Below are 20,147 nucleotides of genomic sequence, written 5' to 3'. Positions count from 1 at the left end.
TCCCCATTTCCAGGCTCAGTTCCTGTCTCCAGCCCCATCCGATTCCCATCTTCATCCCATCCCACCCCATCCCACCCCATCCCTATCCTTACCCACATCCCATCCCATTCCCATCCTGTCTCCATCCTCATCCCATCCCACTCCCATCCTCGCCCCTCCCAGCCCCCATTGCCCCGGGGTGGGGGATGGGCGCTACTTTTGCCGCCGCTCTCCGCGATCTCCGCACACGACGTCCAATTCTGGTCACCCATCCAATCGCCGCACGCAGCCCTTCCTGCTTAGCTTTCGCGCCGCGCCGGCGGTCCCGCTCCCAGCCTGCACGTCCTCCACGCGTCCAGCAGACGGCGCTGCGGAGCGGCGGAGGTGGGAGGGAAGGGCGGGGCCCAGCGGAGAGGCGGGGCCAACATCCTGCGCTCCGATTGGCCGACCGATGAGCGGCGGCGGCCCCGCCCCCTGTCAGCGAGGTGCGACGGCGGCGCGGGCGGGTGCGCGGCGGGAGAGGAGGGAGGGGGGGAGGGGGAGGAGAGGGCGGCGGGACGGAACGGCAGCGTGCGGGGAGCGGGGGGGCGGTGCGGGAATAGAGAGCGGGCGGAGGGGAGCGGCCGGCAGAGGACGCGGGGCGGGGAGCGGCGCCGGGCCGGCGGGAGGCGTGGACTGAGCGGCGGGGGCGTGGCCACGTGGTGGGCGTGGCTTGAAGGAGGCGTGGTCACACAGGACAGGGCGTGGTCTGAGCGGGGGCGTGGCAAGACGGAACGGGCGTGGTCAAATCAGGGCGTTGATATCCGGGAGGGGCGTGGTCTGGCCGGCGGGGGCGTGGTGTCACGTAGCCCCGCCCCGACCGGCAGCGCGCAGAGCGGCGGTTCGAGTCCCGGTCCGGCGCTGACCCGGCGGTGCCCCGAGGAGCGTGGAGGCCTCGATGCGGATCAGGAGCTGAGCGGGCATGGAACTGCGGGCGGCGGCGGCGCTGTGGGTGCTGTGCGGCTTCCTTCTGCAACCGGGCCGGGCCGAGCGGCCGCCGGGTTCCCACCTGGACGAGACGGCCATCGCAGGTACGGCCGGGCCGGGGCGGCTGGGGGGGGTCGGGAGCGGCCTGGGCCGAGCGAGCGCGGAGCGGGCAGCGCCTCGGGGGGTCCGCGGGCCTCGGGATGGGATTCGGGGCCTCCAAGGGTCCGGGAGGAGGGTTCTGAGATCTATGCGGTCTGCGGGCCGTAACGGGGTCCGAGCCCGGCCCGGTGCCGGTAGGACCCGGAGGGGCGGCGGGGTCAAAGCGGGTCCTGAGCCGCGCAACGGGAGCACCGTCCGGGCAGCGGCCGACGCGTGGGGAGCGGAGCGGCTGCGGGGTCAGCGGGGGGCGGAGCGGCTGCGGGCGCCGCCGAGGGGACGCCGGAACCGGCAGAGCCGCTCCCGCACGGAGCGCTGCCCGCAGCCGCCACGCATCGCCGCTGCCCCCGGGGAGGGGGGGGAGGTGAGGTCGGTCCGACGGCCGGTCCGGCTCCGTTCCGAGCGCTCCGGGGGCCGGCCGGGAAAGTGATCTGCGCGGCCCCGCGGCCGCAGGCAGGTTTGTGCCTGCGAGGAATGCTCCGGGACGGCTATTTTTGGAGGCGGCGGCGGCCCGGGGTTGTTCAGCTGCTGCCTGGGAGCGGAGCGGGCCGGGCTCCAAACCTCCACCTCGATGCGCTGCTCGGCCGCGGCCATCCACGTGCAGCGGGTGGGAGCAGCACAGTGCTCTGCGCATCCGTGTCCGGACCGCCTCCCCTTGGCTGTAGAGCTGGTGCAAGCTTGGAGAGCTTGCTTGGGTTGGAAGGGAGCTCAAGGATCACGAAGCTCCAACCCCCCACCAATGCAGGGCCACCAACCTCCCCATCTCACAGCAGCCCAGGCTGCCCAGGGCCCCATCCAACCTGGCCTTGAACACCTCCAGGGATGGACGGGGCATCACAGCCTCTCTGGGCAGCTGTTCCAGCCCCTCACCACTCTCTCTCTAAACAACTTCCCCCTGACATCCAACCTCCAGCTGCCCTCCCTCAACTCCAAACCATTTCCCCTTGTCCTGCTGCCATCTCCCCTTGCACAGAGCTGACTCCCCTCCTGTCTGCAGGCTCCCTTGAGGCACTGCAGGCTGCACTGAGGTCACCCCGCAGCTTCTCTTCTCCATGCTGAACAAGCCCAGCTCCCTCAGCCTGTCTTTGTAGGGAGGTGCTGCAGCCCTCTGCTCAGCATTGGGGCGCCCTGGGCTGGCAGGGAGAGCAGCAGGTCTCTGCCGGACCCGATGGTTTGGGATGCTGTGGGAAGCAGGAGTGCAGCTCGTGGCTGGCTGTGCACACAGCTGTGTTGCTGCACCATCAGCTCCGTGTGCCCAATGTGCTCACAGGGGATGTGCGTCCTTCCCTGTGCCTTCCCTGCTGTCCTGACCCAGTGATTGCTTTGCTGTGTGGCTGCAACGCAGGGTCGGTGCTGCAGGGGTCCCTCAGATCCTTCTGGGTCTGCACTCTGTGGCTGTCCATGCTGGGATTTTTGGCTGGATGTGGCACCCAGCAGGAGTGCAGCTCCTCCTGAGGGCCGTCCCCATGCCTGGCAGGTATCATAGAATGACAGCATGGCCTGGGTTGCAAAGGAGCACAGTGATCATTTAGTATCAACCCCTTGCTGTGTGCAGGTCGCCAAGCAGCAGCCCAGGCTGCCCAGAGCCACATCCAGCCTGGCCTTGAATGCCTGCAGGGATGGGGCATCCACAGCCTCCTTGGCAACCTGTGCCAGTGCCTCACCACCCTCTGCCTCCAAAACTTCCTCCTCACATCCAACCCAAACCTCCCCTGTCTCACTTTCAAGCCAATCGCCCTCAGGGTGATGCTGGGCTGCACACCGTGGGCTTCTGGCAGCCTCAGGCCGTGCCTCCAGCAGGTATGGAAACATTGGAGGAGCAGAAGGAAGTCATTAGGGGCATTACGTTACCCTGGCTGTGGGTTTTGTACACAAATCCTCCCTGCTTGTTTATGCTTCGGACGTAGCTTTGGGTGCCGGTGTTGGCTTGGCTTCCAGGCCTATTTTTAAGCAACCTACTTTTTCCACTTAGGAAAGGACACGGCTTGGGGTGAGTCCTACTCTGAATGCCCCTTAACATGGATGGGGATGGGGATGCTGTCCCAGGCACACGCTGCTCTGATGGCCCAGTGCTTCTGTATCCCAAAAAGCCACGTTCTGAGGACAGATGGATTCATCCCTTCCGATTTCTGCAGCTCCTGTGCCTGAACGTGTGCAGTTCTTGGAGCACAGGAGCACAGCAAGCAGGGGAACGTCAGGAATGTCCCACAGCTGAGCGGTGCCGGAGCGCTCGGAGAGCTGCAGCCACTGCAGGAAGGGGGAAATAGCACGGGATTAAGGCTGCTCAGCATTGCCTGCGTTTAGATCTGTAAGGCTGCCAGCACATAATTAATCTGTGACTAAGCAGAAGAAGAAGTTGTTTTTTCCTTCAGACAAGGAGAGGTGGGAGAAACCTGAATTTGGGGCTGGGAGAAGGATGAGGGGTGGGGGGACGGAGGGGGAGTGAGGGTTGGCCTCTGCCCCCAGGTTGGATGAGAGGTGACGGGGTCAGGTTGGGCACTGGGGAAATCCCTTCTCCAAAGGGCAGCCAGCATTGGCACAAGCTGCTGGGGGGGGGGTCACCGACCCTGGGGGTGTCCCAGAGCCGTGGGGATGTGGCACTGAGGGAGGTGGGCAGCAGGGTGAGGTCACAGAATGGCTCCAGGACCATCTGGTCTGAACCCCTCAGTGATGCTCATGGTGCTTCCTGGCATCGACAGCTGTACGATCGGATGCTGTGGAAGTGGGAGACGGGGTCCCATTTATCGTCGAGCTGCAGAAGTGTTGGGTTGGGACCCCCACCACAGGGGTGTGCGCTCAGCTCAGGGTCCCAGTGCCCACCCACAGCCTTGGGCTCCCCCAGCCATGGGGCTCACAGCCCCAGGCAGTGCCGTGGGGTGAAGGGCATCCCCTCACATCCCACCCAGCCCTCCCTCCTTCAGCTTACAGCCGTATCCCATCCCCATCCCTGTGCCCCATACGGCACCAGGCGCTTTGGGAACGCAGCCTGAAACCTCTGCTGTTGTTGGAAGCCGGTAGGCCATAATTAGCTTACACAGAAATGAAGTGGTCTGGCTCTAAACGGAGCTAATGGGCACTTGAATTTGATTACTCCTGCTGCTAATCAACTGTTGCAAAGCGTGCTGTTGCAGAGGGCTCACGGTTCACTGCTGGCATCTCTTATCAGCGCCTGAGCGCTTCGTGGGAGCATCTGTGCCCGAGAAGCTGCCGTGGTGGGGGTTCCTCCAGCTGTGCAGCACCAGGTGGGGGACCAGGGCTGTGTGTCCCCGTGTCACAGTGTCACCACGGCACTGCGCTGGGGGCAGTGGGCTGTTGGTGGTCCCACATTGCGCGCTGGGGGCACCCATTGCAGGCGGCTCAGTGCCCACCCTGTGCCCATCCAGCTGGGGGCCGTGGGGTGCCAGGAGCACAAGGGCTGCTTGATTTCTGCCCCCTGCACTCCAGGTGCCGTGGTTCTCATCGTGCATCTCATGTGTTTGTCCTATGGCTGTGGTGGGACGCGCTGCTCGCCAGCACAGGGCCGTGCAGGAGGCTGTTTGCTCAGCTGAGCGTGGGGACAGGTCGGTGCCAGCTGGGTGGCTTTGTGCCACCGGGCTTTGAACAGCACTTTCTGTCTTTGGTGCTTAGAAACGATCGATGGAGAACCATGCACTGCCTCTCCTATGAGAGCCGACCGAGGTGTTAGCAGCTGGGTTGGAATCATCACCTTGTGAAGGCAGGAAAAGCCATCCGAGAGCCCCAAGCCGCCCCACTGAGCCTCATGCCCACAGCTCACACAAGCAGTGCGTGTCCTATGGGGCAGTGTGTGCTTGTGTGCCCTGAGTGTGTGCATGAGTGATGCAGGGAGAGGAGCTGCTGGTGGTGCTGTGCTAGGAGGGGATCTGCAATGTGCTGCCCTGCGTGCCCACCCTGCTGTCCTGGGGGTCCATAGATGACAGCAGGACAGGAGAAATGGTTTGGAGTTGAGGGAGGGCAGCTGGAGGTTGGATGTCAGGGGGAAGTTGTTTAGAGAGAGAGTGGTGAGGGGCTGGAACAGCTGCCCAGAGAGGCTGTGATGCCCCGTCCATCCCTGGAGGTGTTGGAGGCCAGCTTGGATGGGGCCCTGGGCAGCCTGGGCTGCTGTGAGATGGGGAGGTTGGTGGCCCTGCATTGGTGGGGGGTTGGAGCTTCGTGATCCTTGAGCTCCCTTCCAACCCAAGCTATTCTGTGATTCTGTGCTGCACTGTTTTAGTTGGCAGGGAAAAGGCAAAGCTCCTTTCTCCAGCAGGCACAGCCCTCACCTACAAACAGGGAGATTTATTTTCTGCCTCACCATTGTGGTTGCTGCTGCTGCTGACTTTGTGTTCTGCTGCGCCTTGGCAGGGAGGGGAGCCGAGCCCTGTGCAGTGTATGGGAAGCAGAGGTGCTGAGCAGCCCCAGGGCTGTTCCCTATGGCTGTGCCCGCCCTCCCTGGGTGGGGGGATGTCACGAATGCTTTGGCTGCATGCACTGCTCCAAGGATCCCCTGCAAGGGAAGCCCGACTGCTCTGCACACCCTGAGGGTGAGGCCATGTGAGTTTCCTGGGGGCTTTTGTCATGTTGATGAGACAAGGGGGAATGGTTTTAAACTAAGGAGGCTGTGGATGCCCCATCCCTGCAGGCATTCAAGGCCAGGCTGGATGTGGCTCTGGGCAGCCTGGGCTGCTGCTTGGCGACCTGCACACAGCAGGGCTTGGAGCTGGATGAGCGCTGTGCTCCTTTGCAACCCAGGCCTTTCTAGGATTCTATGGTGGTCTGCACCATGGTGGGCTGGCCCTCCGTGAGCTCCTGCATCTCCTGCAGGCAGCAGTGTTACCCCCCCAAGGGATGTGGGCTGCTGTCACTGCTCCCTTTGCACCCTTGGAGCTTTGGTGTAAATCAGAATTGGCGATTCTCCATAAGATGTGAGGGATAAATAAGGTTAAAATGGGGAGAAGATGCCCTTGTATGGTGATATGGGGCTGGTGAAGCTTCCTGGAGTGAATTAGGCTGTAAAGGGACATTCCCTGTTCCTGATGGGGAGAAGCAGCAGCCCAGCACCCAAGGGACCTCCACAAGGGGCTCGTGGTTTGTGGCTCATTGCATGCCCAACCCAGCTGCTGTAACTGCTCTGTTTGCCCATAGGTGCTTCTCTTATCTTTTTGATATACTATAAAGAAGAGAGAGATAAGAGAGGAGGAGGAAATGGTTTCAATGGAGGCCTGGCTTAACCGCTTCCTTCCAGTGTTGCATCTCACGGCTACAACCCAGGAGCTGCTCAGGCTGCAGAGAGAAGGAGCACAGTGATCATTTAGTATCAACCCCTGCTGTGTGCAGGTCGCCAAGCAGCAGCCCAGGCTGCCCAGAGCCACATCCAGCCTGGCCTTGAATGCCTGCAGGGATGGGGCATCCACAGCCTCCTTGGGCAACCTGTGCCACTGCCTCACCACCCTCTGCCTCCAAAACTTCCTCCTCACATCCAACCCAAACCTCCCCTGTCTCACTTTCAAGCCATTCCCCTTGTCCTTTAGGGGTAGAGCCCAGCAATCAGAGCAGGCTGCTTGGAGCATCCCAAGCAAGCCTGGGAGGGCACCCAGCTGGGGGTGGTGAGGAAGGTGAGCTGTGCATGCTGGGCTGTGCCTGCTGGGCTGTGCATGCTGGGCTGTGCATGGGCTGAGCTGTGCATGCTGGGCTGTGCATGGGCTGAGCTGTGCATGCTGGGCTGTGCATGGGCTGAGCTGTGCATGCTGGGCTGTGCATGCTGAGCTGTGCATGCTGAGCTGTGCATGCTGGGCTGTGCATGCTGGGCTGTGCATGGGCTGAGCTGTGCATGCTGGGCTGTGCATGCTGGGCTGTGCATGCTGAGCTGTGCATGCTGAGCTGCACTGCCGTCACGCTCCTTGCAGGCAGAGCTGCTGGCACAGCCCGGCGCTGGACTTTCAGCGGTGCTTTGAAGCCTCCCATTCGTCTCCTTTGATCCCAGCGTGGCTCTGCCAAACAGCCTCCGTGCCCACGTTGCTCTGCAGGACATCCTGCAGCTCGGTGCCAGGCTGCTGCGTTGGTGCTCATCAATGAATGCTTTTTGGATGCCAGAGGGCAACGATGTGTTCCTCTCTGCAATGAGAAAGCTCGGAGAGTTTTTGCTCCTGCCTGCAGTGTGCAGTGATTGGCACACCTTGCTCTCGTTGCTCCCAGTGTCACCCAGAGCTGCAGGCTGGAGGTCCCCTCTCCAGGAGACGCTGCAGCAGTGATGCACGGAGGATCAGGGGAGTGGCAGAAGGGTTGTGGTGGTTTGGATTTGGTTTCTTCTCAGCTTTCTTTGGCACGGTGCAATTTCTCAGGCAGGAGTGACTCACCGAGCTCCACGCTGTGGTTTCCTGGCTTTCAGCAGTGTTTCTTTCACTTTGTGTAAGTGATGGTTAGCTTTGCATCGCAGTGTCCCTGGGCTGCACCAATAGAAGGGCGGTGGGCAGGGATGGGGCTGTCCCTCCTCTGTCTGCCTGGTGAGGCCCCACATGGAGCACTGCATCCAGACCTGGGATCCCAGCACGGGAGGGATGTGGGATTGGATCCAGAGGAGGGCAGGGGGATGCTCAGAGGGTCCAGGGATGCTCAGAGGGTCCAGGGATGCTCAGGGATGCTCAGAGGATGGAGCACCTCTCTATGGAGGCAGACTGGGGGAGCTGGGGGCCTTCAACCTGGAGAAGGGGAGGCGGCAGGGAGACTTCATTGCAGCCTTGCGGTACTGAAAGGGAGCCAATAAGCAAGAGGGAGAGTTGTAGTGCAGCAGCCCCAGACCTGAGCTGAGTGAATCACACTGAGCTGCAAGTATCCTCATGCTGAAAGTATTTGAGGAACGCCCTCTTGCTCAGCTTTGTTAATGGGACGTTGTGGTAGGAGCCGGAGGGGATGCACCTCGTGTTCCTGGCAGTGCTTGGATAACCATCGTGCTGTGTTTGGAGCATGGAGCAAAGGCTGGGAAAGCCTCTGTTGTGTGTGGTGCCGTGTTTTCATTCACCATTTGCTGCTCTCAGAGAGAATATTGGACCGCTCACGGAATCACAGGACGGCCAGGGTTGGAAGGGACCTCAGAGATCATGAATCTCCAACCCCCCTGCCACAAGCAGGGCCACCAACCTGCACGTTTAATGCTAAACCAGGCTGCCCAGGGCCCCATGAGGACGTTTGGTTTCCATGCAGTGGGACCAATTTGGGGTGCAGGGTGGGCAGAGCTGGTGCTGTGTGCAGCCCATGGGATGCTGCTGTTGGGCACAGCTTGGAAACCACATTGGATGGATGAGCTCTCCGTGGGTCCTATCCCTGCCCGTGGGGGAGCTGGGGCTGTTGGAAATGGGATTCCCAAGGAACAAAAGCAAGCAGGAATTGGTTCTGCTGGCACCCACGTGGTGTGATGTGTGCTGTCCCCATGGCCACCCCTGCCCAGCACTGTGCAGCTTGCCAGCCTGGCTGCTCACAGCCCTGGGCTGCCCCATCTCTCAGTCTGCAAATGATCAGCGCTGCGATATTGAACGTAATTAAGGAATCCTGGCCTGCAGGACGCGGAGGCACTGCTGCACCCGGCAGAGGACTTCCTTAAATCTAAAGGGCCCTCCCAGTTTGGAGAGCTGCGATGGTTCGATTGCCATCAGCACAGAGGGGAAGGAATGCATGAGCAGTTTGGTTATTTGCTTTGGTGTTACGCAGTAACCCAGGCTTTGGTCATTGCAGCCCTTTAGAACTTTCTCTTGCCTTTCGCAGCCCATCTTGCCCTGCTGCTTTGCAGCAGGTTCTGTGCAGAAGCCCTGAGCTTTGCAGGGCTGGATGGAAGCAACCTGCTTACCTTCCGTGGGCAGAAAGCAAACAGGGACCCCTGGGCTGCAGGGAAGGGCTGGGGGTGCAGGGACGGCAGTGAACCTCAGGGCTCTGCTGGTGCTGGGAAACTGATGGCAAAAGCAGTGGGGCTGCATTGGGATGGGGAGGGGGGTGGAAATTTGGGAGAGGGTGCTGCTGAAGAGGTGGGATGGCAGAGTTGGTTGGGAGCAGTGGCTGGGGGTGCTGGGGTGGCTTTGCTGCTGTTAAAGCTGGAGAACCTGAGTGCCACAAGCACTGAGGGGGCAGTGAGCTTTGCAGAGCTGTGCCAAGGAGAGGAGCCCAGCTGTGCACCCACTGGCATGGCATGGTGCTGCTGAGCCCCATCCTGGTCCCTAAGTGCCAGCAAGTGGGGTGCAGGGGGAGCTGTGCTGTCCCCTGTGCCTGCATTGGGCTCCCCACATCATCCTGGAGCACCTTGGGACCCCACAGCTGCTGTGCTGCTGTGCTGCTGTGCTGCTGTGCTGCTGTGCTGCTGTGCTGCTGTGCTGCTGTGCTGCTGTGCTGCTGTGCTGCTGTGCTGCTGTGCTGCTGTGCTGCTGTGCTGCTGTGCTGCTGTGCTGCTGTGCTGCTGTGCTGCTGTGCTGCTGTGCTGCTGTGCTGCTGTGCTGCTGTGCTGCTGTGCCACAGCACGGCTCTCTCCTGTTTCAGGTGCCCCTCCTTGCAGAGGCACCCAAGGGCGTAGCTGAGTGTATCAAAGATCAAATGGTCTAATCCTGCCTTTTGTTGGCACCTTACCTGGGCTGCTTTCTTCCTTTGTGCCTTGTGCAATCTGTTAAAGAGTAAATATTTGATTGCTTCAGGAGCTCCCTGGCAGAGGATTGGGGTGTCTGCACTGCTGTGTGTCTGAGCACAGAGCTCAGCTTTGCTGCTCCGCCACTGGGCTGTGCAGGCAGCGGTGCTGCTGAGGGGACGGTGATGCAAGGCAGCAGTGAGAAAGCATGAATATTTCAGTAGTGCTGAGCCAGATGTCCATCCAGCTCCAAGCCCTGCTGTGTGCAGGTCGCCAAGCAGCAGCCCAGGCTGCCCAGAGCCACATCCAGCCTGGCCTTGAATGCCTGCAGGGATGGGGCATCCACAGCCTCCTTGGGCAACCTGTGCCAGTGCCTCACCACCCTCTGCCTCCAAAACTTCCTCCTCACATCCAACCCAAAACTCCCCTGTCTCACTTTAAAGCCATTCCTCCCATCCCAGCTCGCTGCTTTGATGACATCTCAGAAGCTGAAGCCTCGTGGTGTGGGAAGCAGTGCAGGCAGGAAGGTCGTGTGGAGCCCTTGTTTGTATTAACAAAATATGTAAACAGTTCCTTTTTTTCCCCCAAATATCGTGCACTTTCTTTTTTGGCTGCCGTTTCGGTGTTGATGGAAGCAGGCTGTATAAATCACAGCTGTTCTAATTGAGCTCCATCAAACCCCATCCCCACAGCCGCCCTCATTGATGGCACCTCCTGCCCCCCGTGGGGTGTCCTAAGGGGGGGGTGTTGGTGGGACTGTTCTTCCTTGGGCCTGGAATGAGGCACATTGCTGCTTAAAGCACCTGTTGATGTGGGACATCCATCAGCATGGGGCTGAGTGCCTGCTGGGCTTCTGGAGGAGGGGGGAGCTGCATCCCAGGGGGGCGCAGGGCAGCACCAGTGATGGTGGGGCTGATAGCAGGGAGATAAGGAAGGATGAGGTGACAGGAGTCAGTGGGGCCGTGGCAGTTCTGGAGGGCATCTTTCCTGGCATGGATGCTGGGATGAGAATCTGTGTGTGGCTGCAGGAGCTGCAGGAACCATCGCAGCCCAAGTCACAGAGTTGTGGAGTTGCAGAGGTTGGAAGGGACCTCAGGTCACCGAGTTCAACCTCATTGCTAAAGCAGGTCCTGCGGTAGGTGGGGGCCCAAATGGCTCTGGAGTGTCTCCATAGAAGGGATGGCTGTGTGTCTGCAGTGCCTGGGGGCGGCCACCTGTAGGATCTGAGGGCTGTTCCCATCAGGCTGTGATACCACAGGCTGTTTGAAATGCAGCCTGTCTTAATCTCCCATTCAGCTTAGGCAGGGCTGCTCACCCAGCCTTTGTTCTTTGTTTGGGGGATGGCCCCCGGGGTCCCTTCCTTATCAGCTTGCCTTATCAGCACGAGCTTCATTGCTCCTTCTGGCCTTCCACTTGCACTGTTTCTTCATACCCAGGCTGCAATTCATTAGTCAGCAGCACCCAGTGTTGGGCAGCATCAGGGAAGGGCACACAGAGCATGAGGAGCGCAGGGATATGAAGTTATGGCAGGAGAACAGGCACAGCATCTCCTGGTGCCCCACATCCAGCTCTTGGTTGGCCCTCATGAATTCTTAGGAACATCTGGCAGTGGGCACTCATGGCTGAACCTGCGCTCATTTAGGAGCCCTGCTATGGGTGTAGGGTGACTGCAGGGTTTGGTTTGGTCCTGTGCTCCAGCGTGAGCATGTGAAGCTCTGGCAGTGGCAAAATGATGTCTTGGTTGCTGTGCTCCTGTTTGCTGCTTCACTGAGTGGCCAAGGCTCCCCTTCCCACAGCATCACAGAATGGTTTGGGTTGAAGGGAGCTCAAGGATCACGAAGCTCCAACCCCCCACCAATGCAGGGCCACCAACCTCCCCATCTCACAGCAGCCCAGGCTGCCCAGGGCCCCATCCAACCTGGCCTTGAACACCTCCAGGGATGGACGGGGCATCACAGCCTCTCTGGGCAGCTGTTCCAGCCCCTCACCACTCTCTCTCTAAACAACTTCCCCCTGACATCCAACCTCCAGCTGCCCTCCCTCAACTCCAAACCATTTCCCCTTGTCCTGCTGCCATCTCCCCTTGCACAGAGCTGACTCCCCTCCTGTCTGCAGACTCCCTTGAGGCACTGCAGGCTGCACTGAGATCAGCCTCACAGCTCCTGATGGAAGCAGGGCTGGTGGCTCTTAGGCTCATTTCCCATTGATCTCAAGCAATCTTTGCCTGGAAACTCTTACTGTGTGTGTGCTTACAGTGAGTCCAGCACAGCCTCTGTGGGGCTGGGGGCTCTCTGCTGAGCTTACAGGACCACTGTGTCCTGTGAATGGGGTGCCTGGGCTGGGGGCCTGGGGTGTGGGGTCTCACCATGGATAGGGTGGGATTGGGATGGGGATGGAGATGAGGATTGAGATGGGATGGAGATTGGGGTGGGTTGGGGTGTGGATGGAGGTGGGATGCGCTGGGATAGATGGTGCTGGTGGGGACTCAGGTGAGCAGCAGGATCTACAGTGTTATCCTTGCGGAGAAAGCTGTGCATCAGCAAGCCAGAAAAATGCATTTCCTGCTCAGGAAGAAGGGTGGCTTCTTTTAGTTGGTGTGCTGCAGGGACACCCTGCTCTTGGGCACTGTACTAGGGGGAAAGATTGGCTCCAGCAGCCAGACGTTTTGTGCATGACTGGGGGCTGTGCCATGGGTTGTGTTGGGGCTGTGTTGTAGGTTGTTTTGGGGCTGTACCATGGGCTGTGCCATGGGTCGTGTTGGGGTTGTGTTGGGGTTGTGCCATGGGTTGTGTTGGGGCTGTACCATGGGCTGTGCCACAGGTTGTGTTGGGGTTGTGCAATGGGTTTTGCATGGGCTGTGCCATGGATTATGTTGGGGTTGTGTTGGGGTTGTGTTGTGGGTTGTATTGGGGCTGTGCCATGGGTTGTGTTGGGATTGTGTTGTGGGTTGTATTGGGGCTGTACCATGGATTGTGCCATGGGTTGTGTTGGGGTCGTGTTGTGGGTTGTGTTGGGGCTGTGTTGTAGGTTATTTTGGGGCTGTACCATGGATTGTGCCATGGGTCATGTTGGGGTTGTGCCATGGGTTGTGTTGTGGCTGTGCCATGGGTTATGTTGGGATTGTGCCATGGGTTGCGTTGGGGTTGTGTTGTGGGTTGTATTGGGGCTGTGCCATGGGCTGTGCCATGGGTCATGTTGAGGCTGTGCCATGGGTTGTGTTGGGGTTGTGCCATGGGTTGTGTTGGGGTTGTGTTGTAGGTTGTATTGGGGCTGTGCCATGGGTCATGTTGAGGCTGTGCCATGGGTTGTGTTGGGGCTGTGTTGTAGGTTGTATTGGGGCTGTACCATGGGTTGTGTTGGGGCTGTACCATGGATTGTGCCATGGGTTGTGTTGGGGTCGTTTTGGGGTTGTGCCATGGGTCGTGTTGGGGCTGTACCCCATGGGCTGTGTCCTGGCCTGCCTCACCGTGGTGTTTCCTCCCCCAGCAGAGTTCTGCCGCATCGACAAGCCGCTGTGCCACGATGAGGATGAGCAGCTCAGCTTTGAGGCCGTCCGCAACATCCACAAGCAGATGGACGACGATGCCAACGGCAATGTGGACGTGGAGGAAAGTGATGAGGTTGGTGCTTCGTGTCTCCCTGCCCTTCTCTACAGCCCTGCAGGGCTGCCTGCATCCCAGCGTGCCGCTGTGGGGCTGTGGGCTGCACTTTGCTCACCTGGTGAGGAGATGCCGTCCTGTCAGTCTGAGCTCTGATCCCAGCTCTGCAATCCCTGCAGCGTGTGGCTTTTCTGCTGTTCTGGGGGCTCCTGTGCTTCATCTTTGGTTACACGCAGGCAGTTATCAGTGCATCCCAAGGCTGGGAGACAGGCGGATCTGCTCACATGCCCACGGTTTTGGTTCGTTGCTCCTTTTGTAACTTTGGAGCAGGGAAGGCCGTCGGCTCTGCTCAAACCTCCCTTTGCCATCTCACTGCTGTCCCTTCCACTGCGCTCATCCCCCAGCAGTTTTCACACCTTGGAGGAAAAGAAAACTCGTTTCTGTTGTCTTGGCCTTTGAAATGTGAGCTGATGGCTGTATGAAAGAGAGGAAATGATTGCTTTCCTGCATAAGCACCAAAAGAAGCAATGACTGCTGGAGCAGGGAAAGCTTTTTGTTGTTTATAACAGCTTCTCCATTGCAGCGGGTGCACAGGTGAGGGATGTTTTCCTCTAAGCCAACAGATAGAGGTAACACAGGTGAGGTGTTGGAAGAAGGCAGACCGAGGGGCTCTGCTATGGGCCGTGGGATCCCCATTCCTCACCCTGTAGAGGGCTGGGAGCACAGGATGGAGGGACGCAGGGCTGAGCAGAGACACTGCTGTGCTCTGAGGGCTCAGTGAGGCTGTGGCTGATAGGGGAACCCTACAGAACACACAACCTGTGTGTTGCTGTGGGCTCACTAAAGTGCAGCCTGCTGCTTCTGCACCCGCAGCTTTGGCCCTTTATTTTCTCTTTCCTATGTGCTTGGCAAAATAGAGGCTCTGAGAGCCCCTCAGTAGTGCTGTTCAGTGAGCAGCCCTGCAGAGCCCTGCTCTGGGATGCATCAGACAGAAATAGCCATCCAGAGGCTTGAACCCCACACCCAAAGGTTGTGCTATGGGGCAGTGCTGCTGCTCCTGCAGGTCCGTGTCCCCAGGTGGGCACAGCAGCCTGGAGCAGTGCTTATGGGACACATTCAGCCCGGTGCTCCCATCCAGCAGCGCCATTCCCTCAGCCTAAATTCCACTGGGTGGAGTAATTAAAGCAAATGAAAAGCTTTTTTTTTTCCCAGTCAAAGAAATGAAAAGCTTTCGGCTGCGTTCCCTGCAGCGTTCCCCTGCGGCGGCTGCAGCTCTGCCTCCATTCCTGGAGCTGTGCTCGGTTTTGTTGGGGCTGAGAAGCAGCAGCATTGCCAGCAAGTCCTGCCCTGCCTTGGGATTCCTGCTGGGTCCGTCCTGCCTGCTCACTCTGCAGTGTAGCAATGCCATATGAGCAACAGCATTCATGTTTCTGAAGGGCTGCAGGACCTGTGGCTCAGCCTGGGTCGCTGCTGCCCCGTGAGCACAGCCTGCCTGGCCCCTCATCTTCTGCCCCTTCTTTGTGCCTAACTTTGAGATTTCATCTCTCCTGTATTTAAAACACTGATTTTCTCGTGCGGAGTCACCGTGGATGGGCACCTGGGTGCAGTGCTGGGCAGCACTCATGGGCCACCACCCTCCATCCTCTCACTGCCGCCAGGTTTTGCTTTGCTTTCCCTTTGGGTGGTGAGCACACAAGGCTCCTGCTGGCCATATAGCAAAGCCACGTGGGTTGCACACTGCTGCATCACTCTGGGAAGCACTGTGCCTTGGGACAGCCACACTCAGGTGTGCTTCACACTGGGAAGTGCACGGATCCTGCCCTGCTCTGTGCTGCCCTTCAATCCTCACTGCTTTATTCCTTCCTTCCTGGAGCCAGTTTTCAGCTAAGCAAGAGATGACATCCCTGACCTCAATTAAAGCCAGAGAGCCGTCCCTCGTGGGAGAGCTTCTAATTAGCAATCTATTTCTGCTGCCTTTGCTCACCCAGAAGGCAGCTGTGGTGGTGCAGTGCTGGGATGGGGCTGCTGGGCACACCAGGTGCTGTCAGCCCTTCTTCCCAAGGAAACGAGGGGTGTCCCACCACCCTGCCCATCCTTCCTCATTCTGATCCTGTGGCCCTCAGCCACCTCCAGGCATGGGCACATGGCTCAGGCAGTGCTGGGGAAGGATTCCCCCCACATTGGACCTGGTGCAGTGAGCTGAGCTGCAGCCTGACTGTCCCGCAGCCAGCAGTGCTGTGGGATGCTGTGCTCAAGGCAGAGCTGCTGGGAGCGATGCACAACGTGGGGCACCGCAGCTCTGGTGGGCAGCGTGGGGCTGTGCTGTGTGTTGATGTGCACCTCATTGGGTCCCTAAGGCTGGAGAAGCCCTCCAAGATCCCCCAGCTCACCCTGCTCACGCTGCCGCTCACGCAGCCGGGATGCTGTTGGCCTTTTGCTCACACTGCTGGCTCGTGCTCAGCCCCAGACCCTTTCCAGTCACTCTGCCCCAAGCCTTGAACGCTGCATGGTGTTGCTGTGGTCGAAGTGCAGGACCCAGCACTGCTCTCGTTGGCCCCCACCCGCTGCCCCCAGCCCAGCACTGTGGCCATGATCCCAGTCCCTGCTTCCCCCCCAGCCCTCCCCCGTGGCTGTGCTGCAGGCAGCTCTGAGCGATCGCTTTCCCTCTGTGCTCCCTGAGCTAAATATACCGGGCAGCAGCTGGCCCTGCTGTGACATTGCCACGTCCCATAGGTCAGGGCTGTGGGACACGGAGCTGCTGCAGGACCTGGTGCTCAGCTGTGTGCTGGGAGCAACCCGGGCTGCTGCTGAATGCACCCTGAGAGCTCCGAGAGGGAATGCTGCACAGTTTTAGTGCTCTGTCTTCCATTAAAGCATCATCTCCTTCTCTATGGGCAGCTTTAAAGAACTGTTACGTTCTTCTTGCTCTTGGAAGGAGTCCAGAGGAGGGCAGAGATGGTGAGAGTGCTGGAGCAGCTCTCCCATGAGGAAAGGCTGAGGGAACTGGGCTTGTTTGGCTTGGAGAAGAGAAGGCTGCAGGGAGACCTGATGGTGGCCTTCAGTGCTTGAAGGGAGCGGATGAACAGGAGGGGGAACGGCTGTGTGTGAGGGTGGGTGGTGACAGGACAAGGGGAATGGCTTGAAAGTGAGACAGGGGAGGTTTGGGTTGGATGTGAGGAGGAAGTTTTGGAGGCAGAGGGTGGTGAGGCACTGGCACAGGTTGCCCAAGGAGGCTGTGGATGCCCCATCCCTGCAGGCATTGGAGGCCAGGCTGGATGTGGCTCTGGGCAGCCTGGGCTGCTGCTTGGCGACCTGCACACAGCAGCAGTTGATACTAAATGATCACTGTGCTCCTTTGCAGCCCAGGCTGTTCTATCTTTCTATGATTTTTCACCTTAAAAGCCCTTTAGCAAAGAAGATTGCTTGCAAATCATAGACTCAGCAAGGTTGGTGAAGAGCTCTGAGGTCAAATCGAACCCAGCGTGCTCACTGGTGGCACCAAGAAGGCTGGAAGAGCCCTCCAAGACCCCCAGCCCCCCCCACTGTACCACATCCCCCAGTGTCACATCCCCATGGCTCTGGGACACCCCAGGGATGGTGACCCCCCCAGGCAGCCTGTGCTGGTGCTGCTCTTTGGAGGAGGAATTCCCCTGGTAGCCAACCTGGCCGTCCCCCAGCATGGCTTGACTCTCACACCCCATTGTGCTGGTGGGGATTTCAGCCAGGAATTATCTTTGAATGATGCTGGATGTCCCAGGAATGAGAATCTGAGCTGCAGTGCTCCCTGTGACATCCGTTGGCTGTGGGGGGACTGCAGGGAGGGCAGTGGATGGGATGCTGGAAGGGTTAATGGAGTGCTGCTGCTGTTTCTTCTCCTAGTTCTTGAGAGAAGACCTGAACTACCACGACCCCACCGTCAAGCACAGCACCTTCCATGGTGAAGACAAACTCATCAGCGTGGAGGATCTTTGGAAGGCCTGGAAGACCTCTGAAGGTAAAAAACCCACAAAACCAACCAAGCAACCCAACCCAAACCCAGACAACCCAAGCAGCCATGCAGAATGGTGCCAGCACTCTGGGCTTGCAATGGCAGCACCTCTGTGCGTCCCAGAAGGGCACTGAATTCTCCTTTGCTGCCCTTTGTCGCTTTTCCAGCTTCCTTCTTTGGGCACTTCTGGATTCTGTGGCTCTCAGTGCATTTTTCAGCTCTCAGTGCAGCCACCTGAGTACAGCAGGGGAAGTACCAGCAGCAGAGGGGTGGCCAGCAGGGACAGGGAGGTGATCGTCCCCCTCTGCTCTGCCCTCATGAGGCCCCATCTGCAGCACTGCGTCCAGGGCCGGAGCCTCCAGGACAAGAAAGACAGGGAGCTGTTGGAGAGGGTCCAGAGGAGCCACAAAGATGAGCAGAGGGCTGCAGCACCTCCCTACAAAGACAGGCTGAGGGAGCTGGGCTCGTTCAGCATGGAGAAGAGAAGCTGCGGGGTGACCTCAGTGCAGCCTGCAGTGCCTGAAGGGAGCCTGCAGACAGGAGGGGAGTCAGCTCTGTGCAAGGGGAGATGGCAGCAGGACAAGGGGAAATGGTTTGGAGTTGAGGGAGGGCAGCTGGAGGTTGGATGTCAGGGGGAAGTTGTTTAGAGAGAGAGTGGTGAGGGGCTGGAACAGCTGCCCAGAGAGGCTGTGATGCCCCGTCCATCCCTGGAGGTGTTCAAGGCCAGGTTGGATGGGGCCCTGGGCAGCCTGGGCTGCTGTGAGATGGGGAGGTTGGTGGCCCTGCATTGGTGGGGGGTTGGAGCTCTGTGATCCTTGAGGTCCCTTCCAACCCAACCATTCTGTTGTGCGATTGGTTTCATTTCTCTGTTCCTATAAACGTATGTTAGAATGGGGCCACGTGCTGCCCTGTGCCAACTCCTCCTCGAGGTTCAGGTCATGTTCTATGGGACAGCAGCATCCTCTGTATGGAGCAGAGCTGTGTGGCACTTTGTCTACTGATGAAATTAACCGCAGAAGTTTGCTGAACCCCAGAGGCACCCTCAAATGGAAGTAAAGTCCTAAACCCAGAGCTGTCCCGGGTGCATTGGGCACCGCAGCTTACCCAGGGCTGGGGAAGTTCAGCCCTGGGTGGGAAACCCCCAGCACTGCTGACCCGGTGAGGAAACTGTTGGGTTCCCTGCCACTTTATAGCACAGTTTCACTTTCTCCCCAATCAGGATGTTAGAATTTCTATGCAGAGAAGCATTAAAACTCCCCCTGCTGCCCTGCTCTGTGTTTCCTCTTTAGAAACTTCTCTCCTTTTGCTTTTGCTCTCTTCCTGTTAGTTACACGTTCAGGAAGTGATGCATCTCTGTGCAGCATCACTTCTGGTGGCAGTGAGTTTGTTCAGCACTCAGCGTTTGCTTTCCCATTTCTCTGTGTCTCTGTCTGATAACAGAAAGGGCTCTTGCAGCATTGCTGGCCTCATCCAGAGCCCCATTTGGGCAGCTGAAGCTGAGCTGTAAAACCACAGATCCTGGTGGAACTGTGCCAGCACTGGAGGTGCACCCAGGGCACACGTGTGTGTGTTTGCTCCGTCCTGCTGCTCCTCCTGCCTGCCCTGCTGTCCACGAGTACTTTTACAACACAGAACCACAGCATGGTTTGGGTGGAAGGGAGCTCAAGGATCACGAAGCTCCAACCCCCCACCAATGCAGGGCCACCAACCTCCCCATCTCACAGCAGCCCAGGCTGCCCAGGGCCCCATCCAAGCTGGCCTTGAACACCTCCAGGGATGGACGGGGCATCACAGCCTCTCTGGGCAGCTGTTCCAGCCCCTCACCACTCTCTCTCTAAACAACTTCCCCCTGACATCCAACCTCCAGCTGCCCTCCCTCAACTCCAATCCATTTCCCCTTGTCCTGCTGCCATCTCCCCTTGCACAGAGCTGACTCCCCTCCTGTCTGCAGGCTCCCTTCAGGCACTGCAGGCTGCACTGAGGTCACCCCGCAGCTTCTCTTCTCCATGCTCAACAAGCCCAGCTCCCTCAGCCTGTCTTTGTAGGGAGGTGCTGCAGCCCTCTGCTCATCTTTGTGGCTCCTCTGCACCCTCTCCAACAGCTCCCTGTCTTTCTTGTGCTGGGGGCTCCAGCCCTGGATGCAGTGCTGCAGATGGGGCCTCACGAGAGCAGAGCAGAGGGGGACGATCACCTCCCTGTCCCCTCCCTGTCCCTGCTGGCCGCCCCTCTGCCCAGGATCTCATTTGCTTTCCGAGCTACAAGAGCACACTGCTGCCTCATAGATCCACTGGGGGCCATGGATAAATCTCTCAATGCTTATTGCTCTCAGGAGCAAATTGAATGTGGTTGGGATGCTGGGCATCCGTCGCTTCCCATAGAAGAGCAATGCAGAAGGGCTGGGCAGGTTGGGGTGTGGGGTGCCTGGGGTCTGAGCAGCGTCATCAACAGCAATTCTCACAACTTGAGACTGTCAGAAGACACTTCTGGAATCTGTGCTAACTCATCCCAGGCCTCGTGTGGCTCCCAGCAGGGAGCAGAGGCTCTGTCTGGCATTCTGCCTTGGGTCAATCAGAGCTCCTGCAGGCCATGTCTGCCCAGCAGTGCCTCGGGCCCTGGGGCATGGCTCCTGCTGGGTGCTGGCTTCCATCCCAGCCCTTCCCATGGCACAGAAATGAGTTTCCTGCAGTTTGTGGGCTTGGAATGATAACTACAGGGAGTTTCCTTAAGCTCGGGCAGTTTGCTAACATGCATCTGAATCAGTTCCCAAGTTTGCTGGAGATGACACTTTCCTTTGAAGCCTTCTGCCAAGCTGCTGGCCCTGCTCCTGTCCGTTCTGCCGTGGTTCTGCTGCAGGCTCTGA

General features: G+C 58.9%; 1 protein-coding gene across 8 annotated transcripts in view; it reads left to right on the top strand.

Moving 5' to 3' along the window:
• The first annotated feature begins 719 nt into the window (after window positions 1–719).
• STIM1 (stromal interaction molecule 1) overlaps window positions 720–20,147 on the top strand; it is a 45,610-nt gene continuing 26,182 nt past the window's right edge. For 5 of the 8 annotated variants that reach the window (XM_052699278.1, XM_052699276.1, XM_052699277.1 and 2 more), the window contains exons 1-3: window positions 846–1,049; window positions 13,187–13,320; window positions 17,179–17,293. In XM_052699278.1, coding sequence (XP_052555238.1) covers window positions 941–1,049; window positions 13,187–13,320; window positions 17,179–17,293 — 358 coding nt within the window. In that variant the 5' untranslated portion in view covers window positions 846–940. Of the gene's footprint in view, window positions 1,050–13,186; window positions 13,321–17,178; window positions 17,294–20,147 lie in introns of all 8 variants that reach the window. The other 3 variants (XM_052699279.1, XM_052699275.1, XM_052699274.1) reach the window with 2 other exon arrangements.

This window comes from Tympanuchus pallidicinctus, unplaced genomic scaffold (genome assembly GCF_026119805.1).
Source record: "Tympanuchus pallidicinctus isolate F22 unplaced genomic scaffold, pur_lepc_1.0 scaffold36, whole genome shotgun sequence".
NCBI lineage: Eukaryota > Metazoa > Chordata > Aves > Galliformes > Phasianidae > Tympanuchus > Tympanuchus pallidicinctus.
The sequence above is the reverse complement of the archived record's forward strand: the minus strand, read 5'-3'. Positions and strand labels throughout refer to the sequence as shown.